Below are 22656 nucleotides of genomic sequence, written 5' to 3'. Positions count from 1 at the left end.
GCGCACACTTTGGAAGAAAAAAAAAACCCTCCGGACTCGATGCTTTGATGGCGAAGGGACTCTGTAACGGTGTCTTTTCTCAACAGCAACTCAAATTCAATCAAGCGCACAAATGCGCAATGAAAACCTGCGTCGATGAATGCCCACTTTATTGTTTTCTTGGGGATGCTTTTATTTCATTGTGAGAAACTTTAATGTATTAAGTTAATATGGATCGAGAAGAGCTCCCCACCCACCAGACGCCTCATAGACGATCATCTCTACTGATGTCAATTCTTACAAACCCCCACTGTAGGCTTGCAAGTGATTTTATTAATACTGAGGGCTTTTTTTTTTTAATGGATCAGCTGCGACAAATGGTTTCCAATATCTCAATATAAAAAAAAAAATGTGAAGAACTAAACTGGATAGTTTTTGAAGTGTCTTCGCTATATCAAGATCATCCTAGTCAGTTTTTAGTTTTGATTGATTATCAGAACTACGAAATGAAGAATACCTTTACGATTGTGGTTGGAAGCAGAATATGCAAGTACACTTCACGGCTTGATAAAACAACCTGAAATAGCTGGCCCTCCTCTGGAATAGACTTCGTGCCCACTTGAATCAATCCACCTCTTGGGCTCGGAGCATTTACGATCCAATGCTGCTTAACATTTCAACAATTTCTATTTTATTATTTTGATCAAGTGTCCTTATGCCAAGGCCGAATTACCTGTTGGGAGGGTTGTGTCGTGAGGGGCATCCAGAGTTTTCAATCTTAACTCATGTTAATTTTGTTTTATTATGATTCTGGAAAACCCCCATTACAGTATTTCCCAATTTTTCTGTTAATGATCTATAGAGTCTGACTGAATGATCATTTTCATCGTAAATTGTGACACTGATGATGGTATATTTCGTGTTTTCCTCAAGTGATTTCCTTGAAATTGGATAAATGCCAACCTAAGTCTTCAGAGTTCTTGATCTCCATATAACATTTTGCCAGACGTATTAGAGCTTTAATCCAGTTGCCAAGTCAAATCCAATCAAAGGTTTGGAGGTGCCAAAGTAAAAATGATCAAAACATACGATCAAAAGCATTTTTTTTGTCCCCTAAAGCAATTCAACTAATTTCCTCTGTTTATCTTCCCTTTTCAACCTGTTTTTGTGCTCCAGGTGACATGTAATTGTTTCACTATAAGTGACGGGGAGCTGCAAGAGATTGGAGTTGGGCTGTATCCCAGGTAACACACGCACACACAACGCACAAATGGCCTTGTGTTTATACGCACAACTAAATAGCTTCATCTCCAATATAACTCCTAATTTTCTTCTCGCGCTCACTTTCACATCCCGCACAAAATACATTAGCGTCAACTTCAGATGCAACTCTAAAGTTGGCAGCCAAATCACCCGAAACCAAACCAACCCCGCGTTTCTTTTACCCACTCGCTGGCGGAGGCACCCGCTCGACCCAATCTCGCAGTTTTCTTGACAGTCCTTTGAAGTGCACAGAAGTGAGGATTTGATGTGTTTTTTTTTCCCTTCCTCTTTTGTTTTGAGGAGAAAAGTTGAAAACTCAGATTTGACAGATTGTGTGGAGTGTTTGGCAAAGGGGGGGACGCATGGTGAGCCGCTGAAGGTTTGTCTCCAACTGCTGTGACTCGACACGCAGATAGGCGCGGCATACTGTAATCCCAATATCAAGACGAGGATGAATAAACCGGGAATTGGCCCTCTGTTGCACGTTGTTAGTGCCGCTACACACAGACGCGCGCGCCCGCACACACTGCAGGTATCCCAGCCAGTTTATCTGGCCAGTGTTGAGATGTCAGATGGTCACAGTGGCTTTACCACAGCTCAGCCAAACCGTGTGTGTCAGTGTGTGTATGTGTTGTCCATTAAAGATGGCCCGTTCTCGGGATGGTCCCCTGCCTATTCATATTTTGCGTTGCCTAGCAACCGTGGTTTCACCAAGGAAAGAAGGATTACATGAGTGCGTCTCTGTTCATTTTTCCTTTCCTCCCCTTCCCCCAAAACTCTTCTTCAGATCTTCCAATGCTATTAGCTTTTTTTTCCCCAACTCTTTTTCGCCACCTTAGAAATGGGAGTTTCTGTCATGTTGACTGTTCTGTTTTGTTTTGGTTTTTTTCTTGTCTAAAATCAGTTTGAACAGTTGATACTAATAAGCAGCAATTGCTTTGTCCAAGCAAGCCTTGAGTGTTTGAAAGTAAGGCTATTGCGGTGTCTATACAGTAGTTCAGTCTGTAATGTGTACGTCTCTTCAGCGATGTTTTATTTGAACCAAAACCTCGAATAGCCACTTAGCCACCCCGCCCAACGCATCGAGTGTTCACTTTTAAACAAGAATACTGATCAAGGTGGTTAAATGCTATCCCTTAAATTGGTCTTAAGAGATTGTCCTGCCGTGGCCGAGAGTGTAAAGCTAGAGTTATCTATACTAGACTATAACTGATTACATTGTTCTCTTAACCCCCCCCCCCGCCCCCCAAAAAAAAACAGCGCGCTAACTAATTAACCTTCCATCCAATTCTTCACTCCAGGAAGCACTCACATTCCCCTCCCGTCCACAATAAAAAAATACACAGTACAGTCCCATCTTACTTTATCCAAGAGGCTAGGGCCTGCCATTAAATGGGCAGACAAACTCAAATTCGGTGCTCTGTGAAGGTCTGGAACTGTTTGTTTTCCAGATGTGGTTGAATATCATAAAAAGAATGTTTAACGTTTGGTTAAACGCAAAAGCTCTGATCAACAGGATTTAGCGCATTTAGCATGCTGCTGTATACTACATACTACTCAACTAACTCTTCAAAAAGAATATACCTTAGGAAGCCTTTGGAATGTTTCGCTATCCGTCAACAATTAGTTTCAGACCTTGCTAACGTGAGTTCATTCATCTAATTAATATGCTAATGGTTAGCCTCTTAATGAGATAAAAGCATTGTGGGGAGGCCTTCACTCCTAGTTGATATTCAACCTGGACCGTCGGTATTGTACGTTGTCGAACAAAGCCAGCGGCTCGCAGATGGCTTGACAAAGACACGCTCAAACGCGCACGCTCTCACACATGCACGCAAGCAATAAAATAATGAGGACAGTAATCGAGGGATCACAAAGGTCTTTTTTTTTTCTTTTTTTTCTATTTTCAGGCATGTTACAAGATCAAATGCTCTTTCAATGAGTGCTTTCAATCTGTGTATGTGGGTGAGTTTTTTTCGGTTGGAATGCCATGCCCCAGCAATGAATTCTTCATTTTCATTGGTTATTTGGATCACACCTGGATGTGCATCGTAGAGGTACCGTGACGACCGCTCAGTCCCAGTCACAATTGAACATTTTTCTCTTTGTAAAGGCAGAATTTTTGATACAGGCCCCCTCTATTGGTGTCATTAATTGGTGCCGCCGTACCTAATAAAGTGACTGTTGGGTGTAAGTTCAGATGACGTGAAGATCATCATTTAATCGAGGCTCCGCCTCACGTGGCAGGATTTTACCTCGATATCATTTCATTAAATATGTAGAATTTTTGCCTGTAAAATATGTGCGTAATATTTGTTCCACTCGTCCCTTTAATAATTGAAACAAATAATCAACGTTCACTGACAGCATAAAGTGTATAAACTCCTCAGGCAGTCAATCAAGTGTGGTTTTATGTTGACACTGTTTTGAAATGTGAATATGCATGTGGGAAATAAGCTTTTGTTTTGACAGAAATGGAGTACGCGTCTCACGGCTTGGTTGTGTGAGCTTGTCGTGAGTTCTAATAGACAGACTGAAAAATAAAGAGTGACATTCGCTATGTTAGAAGTGTAGCGCTCATCTGATCCCAAATGTGTGTTTGTGTGCATTCCATCAACTTGTTGATTGACTTCATGGCTCATTTGAGCCTTCAGCCTTGTGCCATCAATCAGAATCACGGACCAAGAAGTGAACACACCCAACACATGAATGGCTAAAAAAAATAAAAATCAACAATTTCATTTGTTTATAGTAGAAAAAATTAAAACAAGTCCATCTTTACTTTAGTTAACATTGTCTAAATGAGCTGTTGCTCGCAATCTTCTCCAGCGTAGTAAATTTAGTGACATCATGACCGCACGCAGGGTAAAATGGCAAGTAAAACAAGAGCAGCTTGTCACAGAAGTGGAAATAAATAGCCGACATTAAAGGTCCCTCCACTTTTATTGAGACTTTCCTTTATACTGGACATTTATACACCCAATAAATGGATTTAACGTTACACTCGACACACTCTGACTGTCACCGGTACATTCAGTTACCCACTGCCACCATCCGCTCCCTTTCATGCTATATACTGAGTGATTCCTGCTCAAAACGTATATTGGAAAACAAACAAAAATATTGATACAATCATTCTGTTTTTATCCTGAAGGTGCATATTTGGTTCATATCTGATTTGTATCCAAATATGATCAAGCCCGGGTTTCGTCTCCATGCACGGAAGGGAAGTCAGTGGTAGCAGCGATTGGAAAAAGACGCTTTTCGCTGGCATCAAGTTGAATCCTCGTCCCTCCATAATCATCACTTTTCAGAAGCGCCATCTTTGTTTGACTTTTAACATTGCATCGCCAAAGAGAGCAAGCACTTAAGATTGGTAAATAATTTGTAAAAAATAAATAAATAAATAAATAAATAAATAAATAAATAGATAGATAGATAGATAGATAGATAGATAGATAGATAGATAGATAGATAGATAGATAGATAGATAGATAGATAGATAGATAGATAAAAAATAGCACCCACACGTGTTGACTGACCAATCGTATAGTTTTAGCCCAATAGAAGGTTTTGGCCCGCCGTCAGTGTTCTGCTGGTTACTATCAACGCCTACATGATTTATAATCACTCACCTCCCCTCTCAAACCATCTCTCCTCACTCTTTGCTCCCCCCCCCTCCCCCTCCCACCCCGTGGCACTTCCTCCTCGCCCGTCCCCATGTCATTCCAGTTTATCGCTTCTAAACCATGACTGCAGGCCAAATTGTGTGATGGTGTTTGAAGGAACAAAGCTCCACCTGAGAGCTGTTCGAGATATCAAACCTACAGAGGAGGTACGACTACTGTATGTGCGAGAACACAAAAACAGATACGCACTCTGAGCTCTGCAATGAAAAATCCCATTGACCTTCAATCAAATTTTTGTTTTGTTTTTCTGCGCTTAGCTAACAATTAGCTACATAGAGACTCTGTCATTGACGGAAGAACGTCAGAAACAGCTGGAGGACCAGTACCATTTCACATGCCGCTGCCAGAAATGCGACTCCCAAGACACAGTAAGACTTGAACCCTTTAATGCACCAATATTGATAACATGATAATTTGTCCACTGTGGTAACCGTCATTTTTTTTTCCCCCAGTGTAAGAGTCGATTGTCTTGTCTGAGAATTCTTTGACAACAGTTCACCATGCCAGGAAATGCCCATTTATACACGCATCATTGTTTTGCAGATGTTTTTTGACACATTCAGGCATCCTTTTCCATTTGATGTACAGTAATCCCTCGTTTATCGCGGTTAATGGGGACCAAAACCACCCGCGATAAACGAAAATCCGCAAAGTAGCGACCAATTAACATATTAAAAAACGATAATTTTTTTTTTAAGTCCGCAAACGGTCCACGAGAAGCTGCGAAAGTCAGCAAAACAACAGCGAGTCACATAGAGCAACATATACAGTACTGTACTCCATGTATATGAAAAAAAAAATTATGAATATGTTTGAAAAAATCCACGATGCACTGAAGCCACGATAAACGAACCGCGAAATAGCGAGGTATCACTGTACTTCTGACAACCCGAAGTAAAATTCAAATGTTCTAGTAGCCTTTTCTTTGCCTTTCTTTTCATTTTCAGTAGAAGCCCCGGTGTGCCATCACTGCTTGTTATTTTGAACTGGCTCGAAAGCCCCAACGCATGATACTGCCAATGAGCGGCGTTGTGGTTGCGCTCGATAGCCTTCTTTGAATTCAGGCCAAAACATTCAACCATCTTGGATATGTTTGATATCGGAAAAAAAAAAAAACTACACACACTTGCTATGTTACTCTTACCCAAGTGTATCAGAGCAGAACACCCTGTCATTTTATGGTGTCTCCTGCTTGCTTCCTCTCTGTCACTCTTTACTGGCCACACTCGCTCGCCATCTGCCCCCTTCTTCTGACTGACTGCATCCTGGAAAAAAAAAAAAAAAAAAAAGAAAAATCCTTCACCTGCAATTTTCTTTTTCATCTGTCTTAATCCGGTCCATGCTTTTATTACCGCATCTCGCCATCTCCTTTTACACAAGTTATGTCTGTCACTCTTACCCTGACTTTGATTTTTATTTTCTTTTTTTTACTATTGTACTGTCATGCAACATGCATGCACTTTGAAGTATCTTTCATTTGCGCATGTGCACCCTCAATCTTTGACTTTATTTAATCCGCCTTTGTTCTGCCTGCAACAGTCCGTAACGGCTTTTTTTGTCGTTCCGCCGCTCTCTTTAATCTTGTGATGATGACGGCAGGCTGCTGGGTTGTGACCCAGAGTTGACATCAAACCTTGTGTTTTTATGCTCTCGGTGCTTTTGTGCGTGTCTGTGTCTGCCGCATCAAATACAGTAAGCCGTGGTGCTTGTAAAATAGCTTTTTGCAGTTTTATGATATTGGTGCGGGCTTTTCAAGGTTGCAGACGAGTGAAAGCGACCTTTGACGTCCTTGCGGCTCCACCATTGTTTGTGTTGAAAGGGAAATATCGGGGTGGCGTTTGGGACATTGGCTGCAGATATGTGTGCTTCCTTGAGGATTAATTAACAGTCTGCGGTCATTCATGGCCAGTTATATCAAGAGTAGTATGTCCCCATTTACATATTCTTTTGACAAGTTCCACAGCTCACTTATTATTTAACTAGATAACACACAACAAAAAGAGAATAATTGAGTATCTCGGCTTACAGTTCATGTTTTTACTCAATTTTTTCCATGTTTGGTCCACTCTACGAAAACCCGTCCTGCTAGAATTTTTGTCTCCTCCCCTTTCCAGGACACAATCATGGAGTCTGGTGAGCAGGCAACATGGCAGAAGCTGATGGAGGCTTTACCAAAATTAGAAGAATTGCAGGCAGCCTCAGGTATCCTTCATTGCCACAATATTGATTGACTGACAGTTCCTTTTCGACAAGGCTTCTCTTCAAACCAAGCATGTCACACGCAATCCAGTGAATAGATGTTTTCTCAAATAACTCTGCAGAGTGGCAAACGCTTCGAGAGAGTTGCGCTCGTCTGTTGTCAGCTGAGGGTTCTGATGTGCCCGATGAAAACCTGTACAAGCTCCGACTGACCGATATGGCTCTGGATGCTGCCGTTCACCTCGGTCATTGGGAGGAAGCCACAACACATGGGGAGAGGACTCTTCCAATTTACAGGTGTGTGTGTTTGCGCAATGTTTACGGATGTGTTATGAGATTTTACTTTTTTGGCACCCCTGTCCCAAACGACAAAAAACGTTCATCCACACCAATGGTTTTCCAAAAAAACAAAAAAAAAAACAAAACAGAACAAAAAAAAAAACCTTTAGTACCCCTAGCCATGAAGCCATGGAAAAGAAGTCAGAAGAAAGAGATTTCTGAATAACAACAATGGCAAATCACTGAAAAAGGGAGTCTTTATAATTGACTTGCTGCAGTTGCTGCAGGAGTCTCTCCATTTTCCGCCCTTCCCTCATTCCGTATTCCTTTCCTCCATTCTCATTTTAGGATTCGTAGGCAGTCATGCAACAGAATATCTCCACAATGCAAATGAATTCCTGCTATTGACAAGGAGCCCCGTGTCCATATTCGACATAGCATCAAATATTTTGCCCACATTTTCTATTATTTTAAACTTGGAAGCCATTATTGTGAAAACATTGCGAGTGTAGCAATGGCAGAAGCGAATATCATGCAAATGTATTCCTTTTGGACTTTTGCAAGCGTTAATATATTGGCGTTGCTCATTTAAATTAAAGATGCATTCATTATAGCTTTGGCCAGAATACAAAACACAATTAGGCAGACTATAACTAATCTCTCCCCCTGCATTTGCATTCAGTAAAATAATCCTTGCTTTCCTCTCACAAACAGCTTGCTGTGAATTATATTTTCCGCTGGATTTCCCTGGAAAGGCGCGCCTCTTTCCACAAGTGTTAACGTCTCCTCTGTGCCCTCTTCTCGTTCTCGTAGCCCAGAGCTGTGGCCTTCTAACGAGCTGCCTTGCGTAGGAACTTATTTTCTCTTTGAGGAGGAAAATGAAGGCAGAATCGAGGGGGGGCAGGGAGGGGGGCACCTTAATGAAATAATTGTAATCACTGACAGTGTGTGCCTACAAAGATGAAACATAATTGGAGTTGCTTGCGCATGTGTGTTTATTTGCTTGACATGGCCGCTTGACTTGCCGCCTCGCTAATTAAATATGTACTGTAACTTATTATTCATTCAGCACGAACACTGATTCAGTCTTTGAATTTCCTCACAGGGAAAGAGAGCAGTTCGCAATTTGCTTGGCGCTACAATTAGCAGCTTGTTAGCCTTGAAGGGAAAAACATTTGGCCTGTTCGTGAAAATAATACAAAACACTGTTGGAACTTTCAATTATATTAGAGCATTTAATATAGTGCATTTACTCTGACATTATTCAATTAGACCATAAAAACAAGTCACTAGAGAGCGCAGCTTTAGTCCACAAGCAAATGATTCAGATGAAAGTTCTTAGTAATCTGGAAGAAATGTTTGGGAGCATAGTGATGGTGTTTATGGATGATGACCGTATTTTCCGCACTATAAGGCACTTCCATGTATAAGGCGCTTCAATGAATGGCCTATTTTTGAACTGTTTTCATATTTAGGGCGCATCGCATTAGGAGGCGCATTGAATAGAAGCTACATTAGTGGTTGCGCTATGCATCCACTAGATGGAGCTACACTAAACGGAATACAATACAGCTTTATTTACATAGAGCGTTCACAACCGCTGCAGCTGTAACAAAACACTTTACAGAACATTTAAAATAGTACGTTCAAGAAATCAGATCCATCTATAAAGTGCGTTTGATTGTAGGCCGCACTGTCGGCTCTTGAGAAAATCGAATGCTTTTAGCTGTGCCTTACAGTGCGGAAAATACGGTCGTTGGGACGCCATTCATTGAAAACAAATATACCATTTCCTCAAAAAGATTCCTCTCGTTTTCATTCATAGTTTCATCAGGTGTAAAAATAAATAAATAAATAAATATGTAGGGTGTGTTTCACACACAGTGTTAACACCCGAGTTAATTTGAACCCTGTTGCTAACCAAAACGGCAGCACCCGCTGAGTTATAAGCACAGCTCCTCGGATGAATTCTGTGTGGAGTCCGCGTGCAGTAAACTGGTGCAGTATAAAAGATGATTGGAAATTTTGTGGTGGCGATATATCCGCATAGTTCCATAATCGTCAACTCCTGTGTTTTTACAAATACAATACCAGAGTGGCACCTCCATCCACATAATTCAATAACACCTACAAACTCAATATTGTGTAACAGACAACCTTCTCTCGGTGCCCATGACCTGACACATTATTGCCAAGGGGCTTCTCTTGACCTAAAAAAAAAGAACTCTTCCTATATCCACTTCGCTTGCGTGCGCAGTGTTATTGTTCCTCCTGATATTCTTCAGAACGAAACAACTCCCAATTCCAGCCGCCACACTGAATCCACGCCGCAGTAGCGGCCATTGATCCGACCCGAGAGAGGGTTTGTAGTCTCACTCGACTTCATCTGGAACGATGGAGCGGCATAGATAATCAAGACAGTGGCGGGTCAGGGGCACAGTGGAGGAAACGGAAGGGGGAAGGCTTACGAGGGAAGATTGTAGGAGAGGGGAGAGCGGAGAGTGTCACCCACTTTAATCCCCGGAACGAACTACGCAAATAAAAAGGAGAAGGATGCCAGGAGAGAGAGTGTGATAATAGGAGGAAACATGACGAAGATTAAAGACAAGGACAAAGAGTCATGAAATTGAGGCGGAGCTCCCCAAAAAATATCTTCCTGCATTCATGTGTGTTTATTGTGATGGAATACAAGTTCCCCCATCTTCGTCATTCATTTATTGCTGCGTTTGCGCTGGTGTCAACAAAACTGATCAGGTCCGAGTTTGACACCATGAAACAAATGAATTTTCCTTTCCAAGCAAGCAACCAAAGTCTCGCCTGCTATCGTTCACGTGTCGAAAATGAATGCGAAGAGCATGTGGGTCCAAATTCTTGTGTGTCGCTGCACAGTGTTTGGAAATAAATCCAAAAGTGATGTTTACACAAGTTGATTTGGACTATGACTGCATACAGTGGATATTTCTTTTTGTTTTGTTTTTTTGTATTTGTTTGTGTACGTCATTGCTGTCAACGTGAAACCCCAAAATACAGCCAATGTAATATTTTTTTTTCTGAAATCAAGACTAACGGTCAGTCCCACGCTGTGTTTTTTATCTTTCCTCAAAATTATTAACCAATCTGGAGTGAAATAGCCTGAGAGCAAATGAAAATTATTTCCTCCCTTCAACATTTACAGACGCTTCAACATTTATGATATTCTTGGGTCTCCTGGAGGCTCCTGAAGCCCCGCGGCATGATGTTGCCTCAAGATTGAGGGGAAATGAGGAGAAGCATTAAATGGATGGATGCCACCTGCATTGTCTACTTGAACAAAATAAAGACCTCATCTTGTTTTAATGTACATGAAGCCAATTCTCTCTTCTTGTTCTGAAGACGGTACTACCCCGATCCCCATCCCGTCCATGGAGTCCAGCTGATGAGAGTTGCCAAGCTGCAGCATTATTTGGAGCGCATTCAAGATGCTCTGAACACCTTCAAACAGGTCTGTATGTGACAACTGTAGATTTTGACCGTATTTATTCTCATACTTTAGTCACAGTTGGACGTTGCATTAAAAAAAAAAATCAGGAAAAAAAAATTCACCTGTGAAGGTGTGTAGCACGTTTTCGCAACATTTCGCCCAAAAGCTGACTATCCCGATCTTTTCGTGAGTAGTGCATTCACTGAGTTTATTTTGAATAAGACTGACAGAGTGTTGACTGATCTGTCCACCAGGCTTTCGAAATCCTCAAGATCACCCATGGTATTGATCACCCCTTGGTGGCTGATTTGTTGGTCAAGATGGAAGAGTGTCGCTTTGAGATGGATCAATAATTAAACTTGATTATATAATGTAGCATTCAAGTCGGCTGTAATACGTTTTGTCCCCCCCCCCCTTTTTTTTTTTTTTATTAACCCTTTCAGGGACAGCGGTTACTCGCGTGGACAGCTATTCACATTTTGTGTCTCTCATATTTATTACTCTTCGTGTCACAGTTGTGCATCAACCACTACAATGGACCCTGATGGGCATTGGCATCCACTGCACTTATTTTTTTTTCTCCATGCCTAAAGACTAATAAAAACATTTAAGAACAAAAATCTTGATCTCGGGTATCATTATTTGCTCATGAAAGAGTTAACAGCAGGCGATGTCATGAGCTGTCATGTTTTTGAAAGACCTGACCACAAATATACAGTTTGCGTGTGAGATTCTTGTCTCGTTTGTAATCTCTAGATTCCATTGTGGTGAGTCCGTCCGGCGCGTGTGTCTGTGTCTGCGTGTGTGTTTATAGCAAGGGCAGCCTCTCAAAACATCCATCCTCCCCTCGCCACATATCCATCACACACACTTCCTGTGGTAATCCCTGTTATTGTGGGTTATTCTGTCACTGTGTGTTAAAGATGAAGAGTGACTGCGATGGAATGTAGTAATGCTTCTCTCTCTCTCTCTCTCTCTCTCTCTCTCTCTCTCTCTCTCTTACACACACACACACACACACACACACATGGTTGCATGGTTGCCTCTTTGTAAAAAGGATGACAACATTTCCTCTGGGAGGGTAAAGTGTGTTTATGGGTTATGGGAGGATTACGGAGGCATTGTTTGCTTTTACACATAAAGGTTTTGCTTTTCGGACACTTTTCACTATCTACAGTATTTGGAAAAGACCAGTCAATTGGCCAACTGTGAATAACTGGCACTTTACCATAGTTGCTCATCTTGTTATTTATTTATTTTTGCACCAACAGTATCCTCAAATATAAAGCACAGAGTTGTCCCAATAAACTCCCATTTAGAAATGTTGAATGTCGTCGTACTCAGTTCAGATGAAGAATTCAACAAATAGAAAATCAAGCGCGCCTTCTAAAGTGTCTGGTTTATGGAACTCAGATGGAAAAAAATGGGTAAAAGTAATTTCAATCAAATTAAAGAACTCTCCTTTACTAAATGGTACTACTAGGAGTGGCTAATATGAGCTCAATATTTGAAGACATTTTGCGGTCATTGTAATATATAAAATAATACAGTAGAAATATTTTTACAGTTATTGGTGCTTGCAGGAAACATCATTTCCGAATGAGGATCACGTAAGAGTACATTATACCTACAACCCCCCCCCCCCCAAAAAAAATGTTGACAGTGTATTTTCATCGGATGGCATGACAGGATTGAATTGTACAGCAATGCGGCATCTTAAAACCCTGAACACCTGCTTGAAGGATTAAGTGTCACTTTCGATAATTAAAGCCCTCAAGGCTTGTTCAGGATCTGTGGACACCTGCAGTTGTCTTTTTTTAAATCTATTGAATGAAGAAATCTTTCACCGTACTTTAATAGTATAACACTTGGGGTAGTTCGTATGAAATGCTGATCCTAAAAACAGCCATGCAAAACAAACATCTCACTACAACATCGACCTCCTTGTCTCTTTTCAATGCTTGTTGTTTCCTTCAGTTACTCTTTCTCCCATCAATTGTCACAGACCATTAAATCAGATTTACTGTCATTACGATCACTGCCTGTCACCATCCTTCTTTCACTCGCCAACAACACTTCAAATTACATTCATATCCTCCCTTGGTCAAAACATTGCTCTGCAGAAAGAGCTCATAGAAAGCGATTTAACCCCTCTGTCATTGACAGCCTTCAGTCTGGGTATTAATGTCCGCATTGTTGCCCCACAAAAGGGATGTCCCCAAAATTAATAGGGTCTCTATGAAACTGGTAAAACAAGTTCATGCGCACACACGTACTTGAAGCACCAGACACCACCAACAAATGGAAACAAATTCAGTTGGTCTTCACATTAAAAACCATCATTCCCCCCCCCCCCCCAAAAAAAAATCTACCCACACTGTGCACCAAATTGGTTGAATACATTCCTTTATTTACATTCGGCCATCTTGTTTGTCCACCGACACGCTGTGTCAAAAAGACTCCAATCATGCACAGAGAATATCACATGCGTGCTTCAGAATTTTTCACACTGACCTCCACTCGTTATGACATTGTTGAATCGTCCCTTCTATAGATTGGCACTTATGACTGACAAAAAACATATTTTAACCAGAGATGGCTTTATTTGTCCCGGATTGTATTTTTGACGCAGATTTCAAAAATGTGCTTTTTTTTTTTCCTTGCACATGAGGTTTTTGAGATATTTTCAAATTTGATCTATGCATTTAATTTATAGCAATGACCTTTCAGAAAAAAAAACAACAAAAAACTTGCTGAACCTAACTCTTAATTTATAACTATTGTAATGCAAACCTGATGTGCTCGAGGAAAAAAAAAAACAAGGGCAGATTCAGAATCAGCGCAACGAACAAAATATCATATCTAAAAACGTTTGCTTGCATCTCTGGTTAAAATATTTAGCACACAGCTATTGAACAATGTAACCAGAGATTTGAGTTAACTTGATTTTTCAACAAAATGATCACTTCTAGTTGTCAATTCCGACATCCACAAACATCAAAAAGATATTTGGCCATGAACCGACTTTGAGGATGGGGTTTCCTTAACTGGAGTAAATACTGTTTCATATACTCAAATTCTTCAAAGCATTTTCCTCTTTTTTTTTTTTTTTTGTTTTGTTTTCAACTCTCAATATGGCCAAAAGAAATATAAGGTGGGCATATAATTGATATGTGCATAGTATATACAGTTGATCCTCCAATTATTCATACCTTGGACACATTTGAACTGAAAATGAAACCAGAATGTGATAGTCCATGTTTCCATCGTTTTTTGGTTCCCCCCCAACAGTTTGTTTTACCTTAGTGCACCATATGAAGTATTTTGACTTCTAGCCAATTTGGACTCATTTCTATTTATTTATTTATTTGCCGAAATGTATTAAAAGTGAGAGAGAATAGCATTTTTTTAATTACCTTTTACAGTTGGTTGTCTTTATTGTATAATTTTCAGCTAAAAAGATTCATCCTAACAGTAAGTATGACCAATGTAGGAATCATTTTGGGGCTGAAAAGCATATTTAGTATGTAGTATGTGTTTGGCAAAGTATATACAGTTATCTTTTTTTTTATCTTAAATGCATAGTAACCTTTAAACGTGGTAAGGCTTAAATAAATACACAATAGCTGAAATAAATAGACTTTGATCCACTATGAGAAAGAAAATAGGAAACATTCCGATGTTGCGCACTCTTGTGTATAAACACATCACAAGGCCAGTTTATCAAACATGCTTCAGCGTTTCGGCCGTTCCCAGGAGATTACCTCCTGTCTGCCTCCGCATGTGTAGATAAATGACTTTCACTTAGTCAGCCAGCCACGGAAAGGTCCAAAACCTCACACAGTTTATTTCCTGCTACCCGATGTTACCTTCTCTCCTCTCATTTGGCATCCATTGAACACTGAGAAATAAATCGCTCAGGAGAAGGACGAGGGTAGTAAAGTATCGAAGCTGCTATAGTGACGTAAAAGATTTTTTTTAAAGGTTATTTTTGACACAAATCACTCTTCCATAGATTTATATTTGTACAAACATTTAGAGCATAAACATCTCAAGCACCATCGAGAAGGATATCAAATCATGTAGAAGACACAGAAACCAGCAGAGATCACTGCCTCTGAATTTCATCTTTTTCCACCTCCCTTTAGATCGCATTCATTTCATTATATATTAATACGTGTCAGTATTTCTGTTTGCGGTGACAGGCAGAACTACACTGCCGCAACCTATCACCTTTTTGGCCATAATTCCTTCCTAGACAAAACCATGCCACTTTCTCCCATCGATAATGGCACTGTAGGAATGTAGTACTTATCTAACGGCGTTATTCAATTAAACGTAAGCTCTATTTTCCATGGCTAATAGCTCTTTCATGGCTTACCCCAATTTACTGCCTCCGAGGCTTTCACTAATTGCGAACATGACGTCTGTGCGAACGCTTCATGAGCGGAAGTGTTGCAGATCCATGACATAATGTCGGGAAAACTTCGCCGACGTGAGCGGTACCCGCGAAGACGCATCATATCCCCCCAAAGTCATACTGAATGCGGCTAGAATCTCTACATGGTCCCATTGCCTTTGGTTATTATAAAACACACATACACATACATTGACAAGTCACTGAGTGTCTTTACAAATAGAGCAGAACCAACACGGATACAAATAACAGACACGCGTCGATCGATGGATGCGCCGAGGGGAAAGAAACATTCCTGCGCTGCTTTGCGGACACGGAAAAGCCTTCACATCCTTACATCAGTTAGCAGCGTAGGAACGTTTGAGAGTAAAAAGTCAAGCATAAAACAACACCAAAATAAACAAGATTATTATTATTTTTTTTTAACATTGTGTGCTGACTTAAGTTCCATCACATATTTGGTCCCTTTTAAATGTATTTATAGTATAAATAACCTGATTCCGTTTAATTTGTTTCCTTTTATTTAGGTTATTTAATTGAGGTCTCTTGGCCAATGTAAACGTCCTGTAGAAGCAGGGTTCGAGTTAAGCGTTAGCTTGACAGGGTGGCACACAACAAACAACATCACTCTGTTAGGTTTGTAGAGCCCAGTTTTTAATATACATAGTACAGTGTTGCCTTCGGATCGGGGTTAACCGACTTCCGAATTTTTCGAGATACAAATTGGTGTTTGGATGTTTTTTTTTTTTTTTTTTGCATTAACTTGCTATCAAAAACTTTTGAGATGTGAGTACTGTATAGTGGGAGTGGCTCAGTTCACAACATGCAATAGCCTGGCAAAGTGAATAAATCCTCAGAAAAAGAGCTTTCACGCCGTTTAATGAACTCCCGATGAGTTTACTGTCAAACTAATCATAAACCACCACATGACTTTACCTCTAAGTCCACTAGCTTAATGCTAACACATAAAGGGCAATGTCATAATTATTATAACGCTTTAAAGAATGGCTATTTGAACACAAATGGTACAGCAACACATGTGGACAGATAGTAATACCCGCAGGCATATATTCTTTAATCTCTGCTAAAAATGATTATTTTCACTGCAGATAAGTGAGTCACTTACAGCAGCTGAGTGAAACTCTTTGTCGCACACACCAGAAGGATCCGCAATGAATTCATCGTAATTCTTCACATGCCATTTCTGGTTTAATTATATGTTTTCACAAAGTAAAGGCATGATATTTTCTTCATTCAGAAACGTTTTTTTCATGGCATTTCTATTCACGACAATAAGGAAAGATAATTTGAGATAGCAGTGTTTTGAGTGGCAAACATGCTCATGTATGAAGTCAATTCATCTCTCAAGGCAACACTATTCTACCTTTGGAGTTTGCAGTCAGCTGGGTTAGGCTCCAGCTCACCCGTGACCATAATGAAGACGAGTGCCATAGAAAATAGATGGATAGATCGTAATAGACCCCCACAGATGGATGAATTTACTTTCTGGGCCTCGGCTCCCGCATAACTTGAACCCTGCCCATTAGGATTTTGACCGTATATGGAAATAGTGACCCACAGTTGTGTCATATTTCCAGACTGCAATGAATCCATCAAAGATACTCATCTTTTTGTATGTTTTACTATGTTAGCACCGAACTGTATGTACTGTTGTTATTATTGAAATGTTATCAAGGCACTTTTTCTCATCCAGTTGATTTGTCCTTTTTACTCTGACCTGCTCTTGGTCTTTTTTAATGACTGCACAACGGGGCATGCCGTGAGCCCCGGATTCCTGTTTCCTACTTGTTTCAGCTCCGTATATAAGATGCTATAAAATCAACAAAAAAAGAGCAATGGCAGTATGGGTCCTTTGCCACCAGTTGGTTGTTTGAAAGCTTCCTCGTAAACTGCTTGTTCAGCTCTTCTGTCCTTCCAGATGAACAGACAGGCTCACTCCAATGGCCGTTTAGCTATCTCAGTACATCTCGAATTGATTCATCCATCACCAGTCCTGCTTACCTTCAAGTGGAGACGGAGTGGGGGTTATTGGATCAGTTCATCACAAGAACCCCCCGACCCCCTTTTATTTATTTTTTTTATATTCCAGCCAAGAAGCATTTATTTGGGAGCAGTTTTTATATTGACAGAAAAAGTGTTGCACCATCCCGCTGCGCAGCTACCGATGTCTGGATGACACGTCGAAGCAAGTGATCATCATCAGGTGAGCTTTGCAGAAGTTCACTCTATTCTCCAGTTTGTCCGTCACCGTCTCCAGAGCTTCCAAATACTCCAGTGAGTCCACCTCGTACACCTGCTGGAGCTCGACTGAATGAGAAGAGAAGCGAAAACATCGTCAAGCTTCTGGTTCAAAGGTAATTTGTGAAAAAAGTGACTGAGTAAATTACCAAACATTAGCCTACAAACAAGTACAGATTTGGTCATTAGTGACTGGAGGTGAAAGTTTTTCGACTGGCCTAATTTATCTCCAGTTTGAACCAGATAGAGTCCGCAATTATCCTGCGAAAGAGTTTTTCGTGTTGTCAGTGAGTCACATGCTTGAAATATTTATTGCTAAATATCTGGGGCTCTACATTATTTTATGTTTGAAGTTCATTTGAGTTAGCTGCCACAGCTTAGCACCTACATCAAAACATTTTGCACCAACTCAAGATAAAAAAAAAAAAAAAAAAAAAAAAATCTAATCTTGAAAAACACACAATTCGGGTCACAAAGCTGGACTATTGATCTCTTGCATCATATTCATTTCCTGATTTCCAACATGTTTTCTCAGACCATATATGGTTGTGGATATACATGGTATCTGGGGATTTCTGCCATGTAATAATAATATTTTTTGTACTGAATTGAAATTCTATGAATGTTCCTGTTGGGATGAATGTCATTCTTCCACCGACTTCTTGGCGAGATGACGACTGACTCGAACTCCTTCAACAAATAAGTGCAAAATGTTGCTTCGTGGTAAATTAAGTTGACACCAGATGAGTGTTAAATCATCCGCAAGATTTTCATTTACATCAAACCAATCAGCGATCCTCACTGAGTGTTTCATCATAGCATTAAGTGCTACTTTGTATTCATTCAGTGACATCAGTGGAGGCCACTGCTTGTTTTTTGGGGGTTTTTTTGCCCCACTTCATCTTTGTAATGAGGCTTTTATGCACTTTAACCCAACTGTAATGTCCCTCTTGATGCGCTTGCACTGAGACTCTTCTGGCCGAGTCCGATGACGTTCCTGCATTCCCATCCTCATTCATCCGAGGAAAAGCAGCACATCCAGTTTGTGAGCCCTGACGTTGTTGCCCTAACAATGAACCCTCAAGCAAAGTCACACAGAGTGCCACATTCATCACGTCTCCATGCGTACGAGATCGACTCAAAGCTTCTCCGCCGAGTTGTCACCATGACGTTAGCTATTGAGGATGCTGAGGCAAGTTCATTATCACAATTTACAGTAGATAACGTCCTCGGAACCACTGTGCCATTGTGTCAATGAATGGCATAGACTTTACCGGTTTCAGTTTAAAACGATGTCGTTTACGTACACTCGGCGGTCCATGTGTGAGGCTCCAGCATCAGGTGCTGTTTGGTCTGTTCCAGCTCTTTCTTCAAGCACTGGTATTTGGCTCGCACCTCGCTGATGCGCTGCTGACGGTGCTCCAGCAGGCGAAGCTTGCCATTGACGTACACCGCCCCCTGACACACACATGGCTACAAAGTGAGTGCGCGATCTATTGAGTACTCACACGCTTGCATACAATCGCACTTCACAGACTCCTCTCTATGAGCTCTGCTGGCTACCGAGGGACACTGAACTCAAGTTTAAGTAATTCCCTGAATAAAAGGACAAGAATTTCATGCTTTTATATTCCGTCAAACATCACCGTGCCATCATTTCGCATCAGATTAATTTATGGCAGTCCAACCCTAAAGCAGAAATTGCATTTGGCATCCAATGTGTGACATTTGCTTAAAAATGTGAATACTTTCAAACACTGTGCTTTGATTTAATTAATTCCTCATCAATAATTAAAGTCTGTCATACTAAATAAGTATCTGTGTGTTGTATATTCTGGCTATAAATGAGTTTGGTCCAGTGATTCTCAATTATTTTTGTTAACCCCCCAGAAAAAGGAAATATTTTATGATTCACCCCCCCACCCCCCAACACTCCTCTGCAACTATATATAGTGTCATTTATCTACGAAATTGTTGTAATCACACCTCCACCTCTGCAGAGGAGCTAATACTACTTGTGAACTCTGACAATGATAGAGCCAATGCCACCTACGGTAATAGAGGTGCAATTTCATTTCTAATATGTCAAAAAAAAACTGCTGGGGGTGCGTTGTTTGGAAGGACCACAATGTGTGGAGTGAAAAAAAAGAAACACAGCACACTGCCATCAAAACCCTCATCCCAACTGTGAACTATGGTGCAGGGAGCATCATGGATTGGGAGCACTTTGTTACTTCAGACACTGGACCAGGACAGAGTTCCTAAAATGTTTTGCCGAAGACTTCAAGACGATCTGAAGCTTAACTGAAGAGGGTGAATCACCAGCAGATGGTCGAAGTAAATCTACAGCTGAAGGGCTTCAACAGAAGAACACGTGCTCTCTGGAATGGTCTAGTCACGAGTCCTGACCTCAACCTGACTGAGATGATGTGGCATGACCTTCACATCGTAATGTTGCTGAATAATTTTATTACAATGTGCAGTTAAAACAGCAGTAAACACCCACAAATATTGACGTCTGCCACTCAGGGTAATACTAAAATATTTGTCTGTATCGAACTTTGGTCCCCACCTTGTCCCTCCTCTTCTGCAGGCGCTCAACATCATCAATCTCGTACACCTTGATCTCAAAGGCCTCCGCCACGGCTCCCGGACCTCGTGGGTTTGCAGAGGCGTGCGGCCCCAGCGGACCATCCACCCAGTATGCACCTGGGCTGGAGGAGGAGGAAGAAGAGGACGTGGCTGCCTGTTTGACGGTGCGGTGAGGAGATGTGGAGGAGTCCAAGGTCAGTGCCGGAATCAGCCGACGACGCTGGAGACCTAAAAATGTTATAATTGAGAAACGGTTTTATACAGTGTTACAGACATAGAGGCTATGACCAGTATGTTTTTGTGTATAAAGTACGCATAAATTAAGTGTGATTTTTAGATTGTATTTGTAATGTAGCAAGTCTGCCTTGCAGTAAGATCAAATCACAAATTACTGTTCGTCAGGTTATTATAGTTAACGAAAACCAACACAATAACTAAACCTGAAAAAAAAAAAAAAAAAACATTTTCGCTCATGATCTTCACGCGAATAACTACCTGTTTTTGTTCCCCCAATGTTAGATTTTCGGTTGAAATAACTCTCCAAAATCCGATGCAGATATCGCAAACATGCCTGTCTGAAAGAGGCAATCAGATTCTGATTCCGATTCTGACGATGGCAAAAAAAAAAGTTAGACAGTACGTTCTTTGCATGATGACATATTAAAAAACTCCTACTAAAACGAACATAACGAAAGTGAAACTAAAACACATTTTTCAAAATAAAATTGCTTTAAAACAAAGTGAATTAAAAAATAAAAGTGAAAATGAAATAAAATTAATTACAATGAAAAATCTTAAACTATTTTAACCCTGGCTGGAATTGATCCCATTTTTTGGTCAGTAGCTGGGTATACCCTGCACTGTTCACAAGCAAATCACTGAGCACAAATACACAAACTGCCATTCACGGATTTGGGTTGATATCCATTTTATTTATTTATTTTTTTAAAGCTGCTGTCTAAGTGTGGCAAAGAAAGGTCAAGAAGAAATATTTGACTTCATTATGTAGTAGGAAGCAGCGACATAGAATTAGGCTCTCGCTGGTGAAAAGGTAGGACAGTGGAGGGGACACGGAATAAAAATTGGAATGATAAGTGGATCTAATTTCAGTGCAAGTGAGCTCCTGGCGGGAAAAGTGAATGGCATTTGCTGGATCGTGCTCATATTGCATCTCTACTACAGCTCACTTCTGCTACTGGCTTGATGTCAGAGCACACTTTTTTGGATACTGAGAAAGCCTTCAAAAATGCAAGCAAATCTAGACTTGGCACCGCTTGGCAGGAGGCAATTCTGCACCCCACTAGCATGCAGAAAAGGTTATTCCAATTTAAATTAATAATCAGACGCCAGACGCACACTGAGTTCAAAAGTGAGTTGATGCACATATCCATCGTCATGCTCAAGCAATAGTGTGTGATTTGGCAGCCATATTAAGGCTCCTGCGTAATGTACTAGTGAATGTAGATTCATTATAGCCAGCAGCAGCAGTTCCCCTCTATCATTTCACACATGGTTGGTCGAGGTCACCTTTCCTACCTGACTCCTTGTGCAAGCACATTCCTTGCACACGCACGCATACGCGCGCACACACACACACACACACACACACACACACACACACACACACCTTTTTATTTCTAGTTTCAGTGTAGCTCTAATACTTTGTGTAACCGTCAACTTTACAATTGGCCCTTTTGTATACAATACAGTAGAATTGAATAGGGAAGTCTTATGGATTGTTTTCAGACCATTCGGTGATTTATGCTCAGTGAGAGAAACTTGCATGTAAGGAAATGGCTTTGACATTGTGACCGAATTTTTCATAATTTTTCTTTTGTTGGCTGTAATTTATGGCAGCAAAGCCCTGCATGCAATGGTAAGCCAGTCCCTCCCCAATTGCCCATTCAATTAATCATGAATACTGAATCAATAAAAAGGTAATAAGGGGAAGTGTAGTAGGAAGCAGCGACATAGAATTAGGCTCTCGCTGGTGAAAAGGTAGGACAGTGGAGGGGACACGGAATAAAAATTGGAATGATAAGTGGATCTAATTTCAGTGCAAGTGAGCTCCTGGCGGGAAAAGTGAATGGCATTTGCTGGATCGTGCTCATATTGCATCTCTACTACAGCTCACTTCTGCTACTGGCTTGATGTCAGAGCACACTTTTTTGGATACTGAGAAAGCCTTCAAAAATGCAAGCAAATCTAGACTTGGCACCGCTTGGCAGGAGGCAATTCTGCACCCCACTAGCATGCAGAAAAGGTTATTCCAATTTAAATTAATAATCAGACGCCAGACGCACACTGAGTTCAAAAGTGAGTTGATGCACATATCCATCGTCATGCTCAAGCAATAGTGTGTGATTTGGCAGCCATATTAAGGCTCCTGCGTAATGTACTAGTGAATGTAGATTCATTATAGCCAGCAGCAGCAGTTCCCCTCTATCATTTCACACATGGTTGGTCGAGGTCACCTTTCCTACCTGACTCCTTGTGCAAGCACATTCCTTGCACACGCA

At 40.8% G+C, this 22656-nt stretch overlaps 2 protein-coding genes across 9 annotated transcripts in view; one reads left to right on the top strand and one right to left on the bottom strand.

Moving 5' to 3' along the window:
- The window catches only part of smyd3 (SET and MYND domain containing 3), a 52616-nt gene extending 41319 nt beyond the window's left edge, over nucleotides 1-11297 (top strand). For all 3 annotated transcript variants that reach the window (XM_019891013.1, XM_019891024.1, XM_019891005.1), the window contains exons 6-12: nucleotides 1156-1223; nucleotides 4975-5077; nucleotides 5189-5299; nucleotides 7046-7133; nucleotides 7253-7427; nucleotides 10782-10890; nucleotides 11124-11297. In XM_019891013.1, the coding sequence (XP_019746572.1) occupies nucleotides 1156-1223; nucleotides 4975-5077; nucleotides 5189-5299; nucleotides 7046-7133; nucleotides 7253-7427; nucleotides 10782-10890; nucleotides 11124-11222 (753 nt within the window). In that variant the 3' untranslated portion in view covers nucleotides 11223-11297. The remainder of the gene's footprint in view (nucleotides 1-1155; nucleotides 1224-4974; nucleotides 5078-5188; nucleotides 5300-7045; nucleotides 7134-7252; nucleotides 7428-10781; nucleotides 10891-11123) is intronic.
- A 1961-nt stretch (nucleotides 11298-13258) lies between these two features.
- kif26ba (kinesin family member 26Ba) overlaps nucleotides 13259-22656 on the bottom strand; it is a 73289-nt gene continuing 63891 nt past the window's right edge. For all 6 annotated transcript variants that reach the window (XM_019890882.1, XM_019890910.1, XM_019890920.1 and 3 more), the window contains exons 26-28: nucleotides 20118-20365; nucleotides 18853-19003; nucleotides 13259-17614 (exon numbers count right to left, since the gene is read on the bottom strand). In XM_019890882.1, coding sequence (XP_019746441.1) covers nucleotides 17466-17614; nucleotides 18853-19003; nucleotides 20118-20365 — 548 coding nt within the window. In that variant the 3' untranslated portion in view covers nucleotides 13259-17465. The remainder of the gene's footprint in view (nucleotides 17615-18852; nucleotides 19004-20117; nucleotides 20366-22656) is intronic.

Source organism: Hippocampus comes, unplaced genomic scaffold (genome assembly GCF_001891065.2).
Source record: "Hippocampus comes isolate QL1 unplaced genomic scaffold, H_comes_QL1_v1.1 scaffold275, whole genome shotgun sequence".
In the NCBI taxonomy this organism is placed as follows: Eukaryota; Metazoa; Chordata; class Actinopteri; order Syngnathiformes; family Syngnathidae; genus Hippocampus; species Hippocampus comes.
The sequence above is the reverse complement of the archived record's forward strand: the minus strand, read 5'-3'. Positions and strand labels throughout refer to the sequence as shown.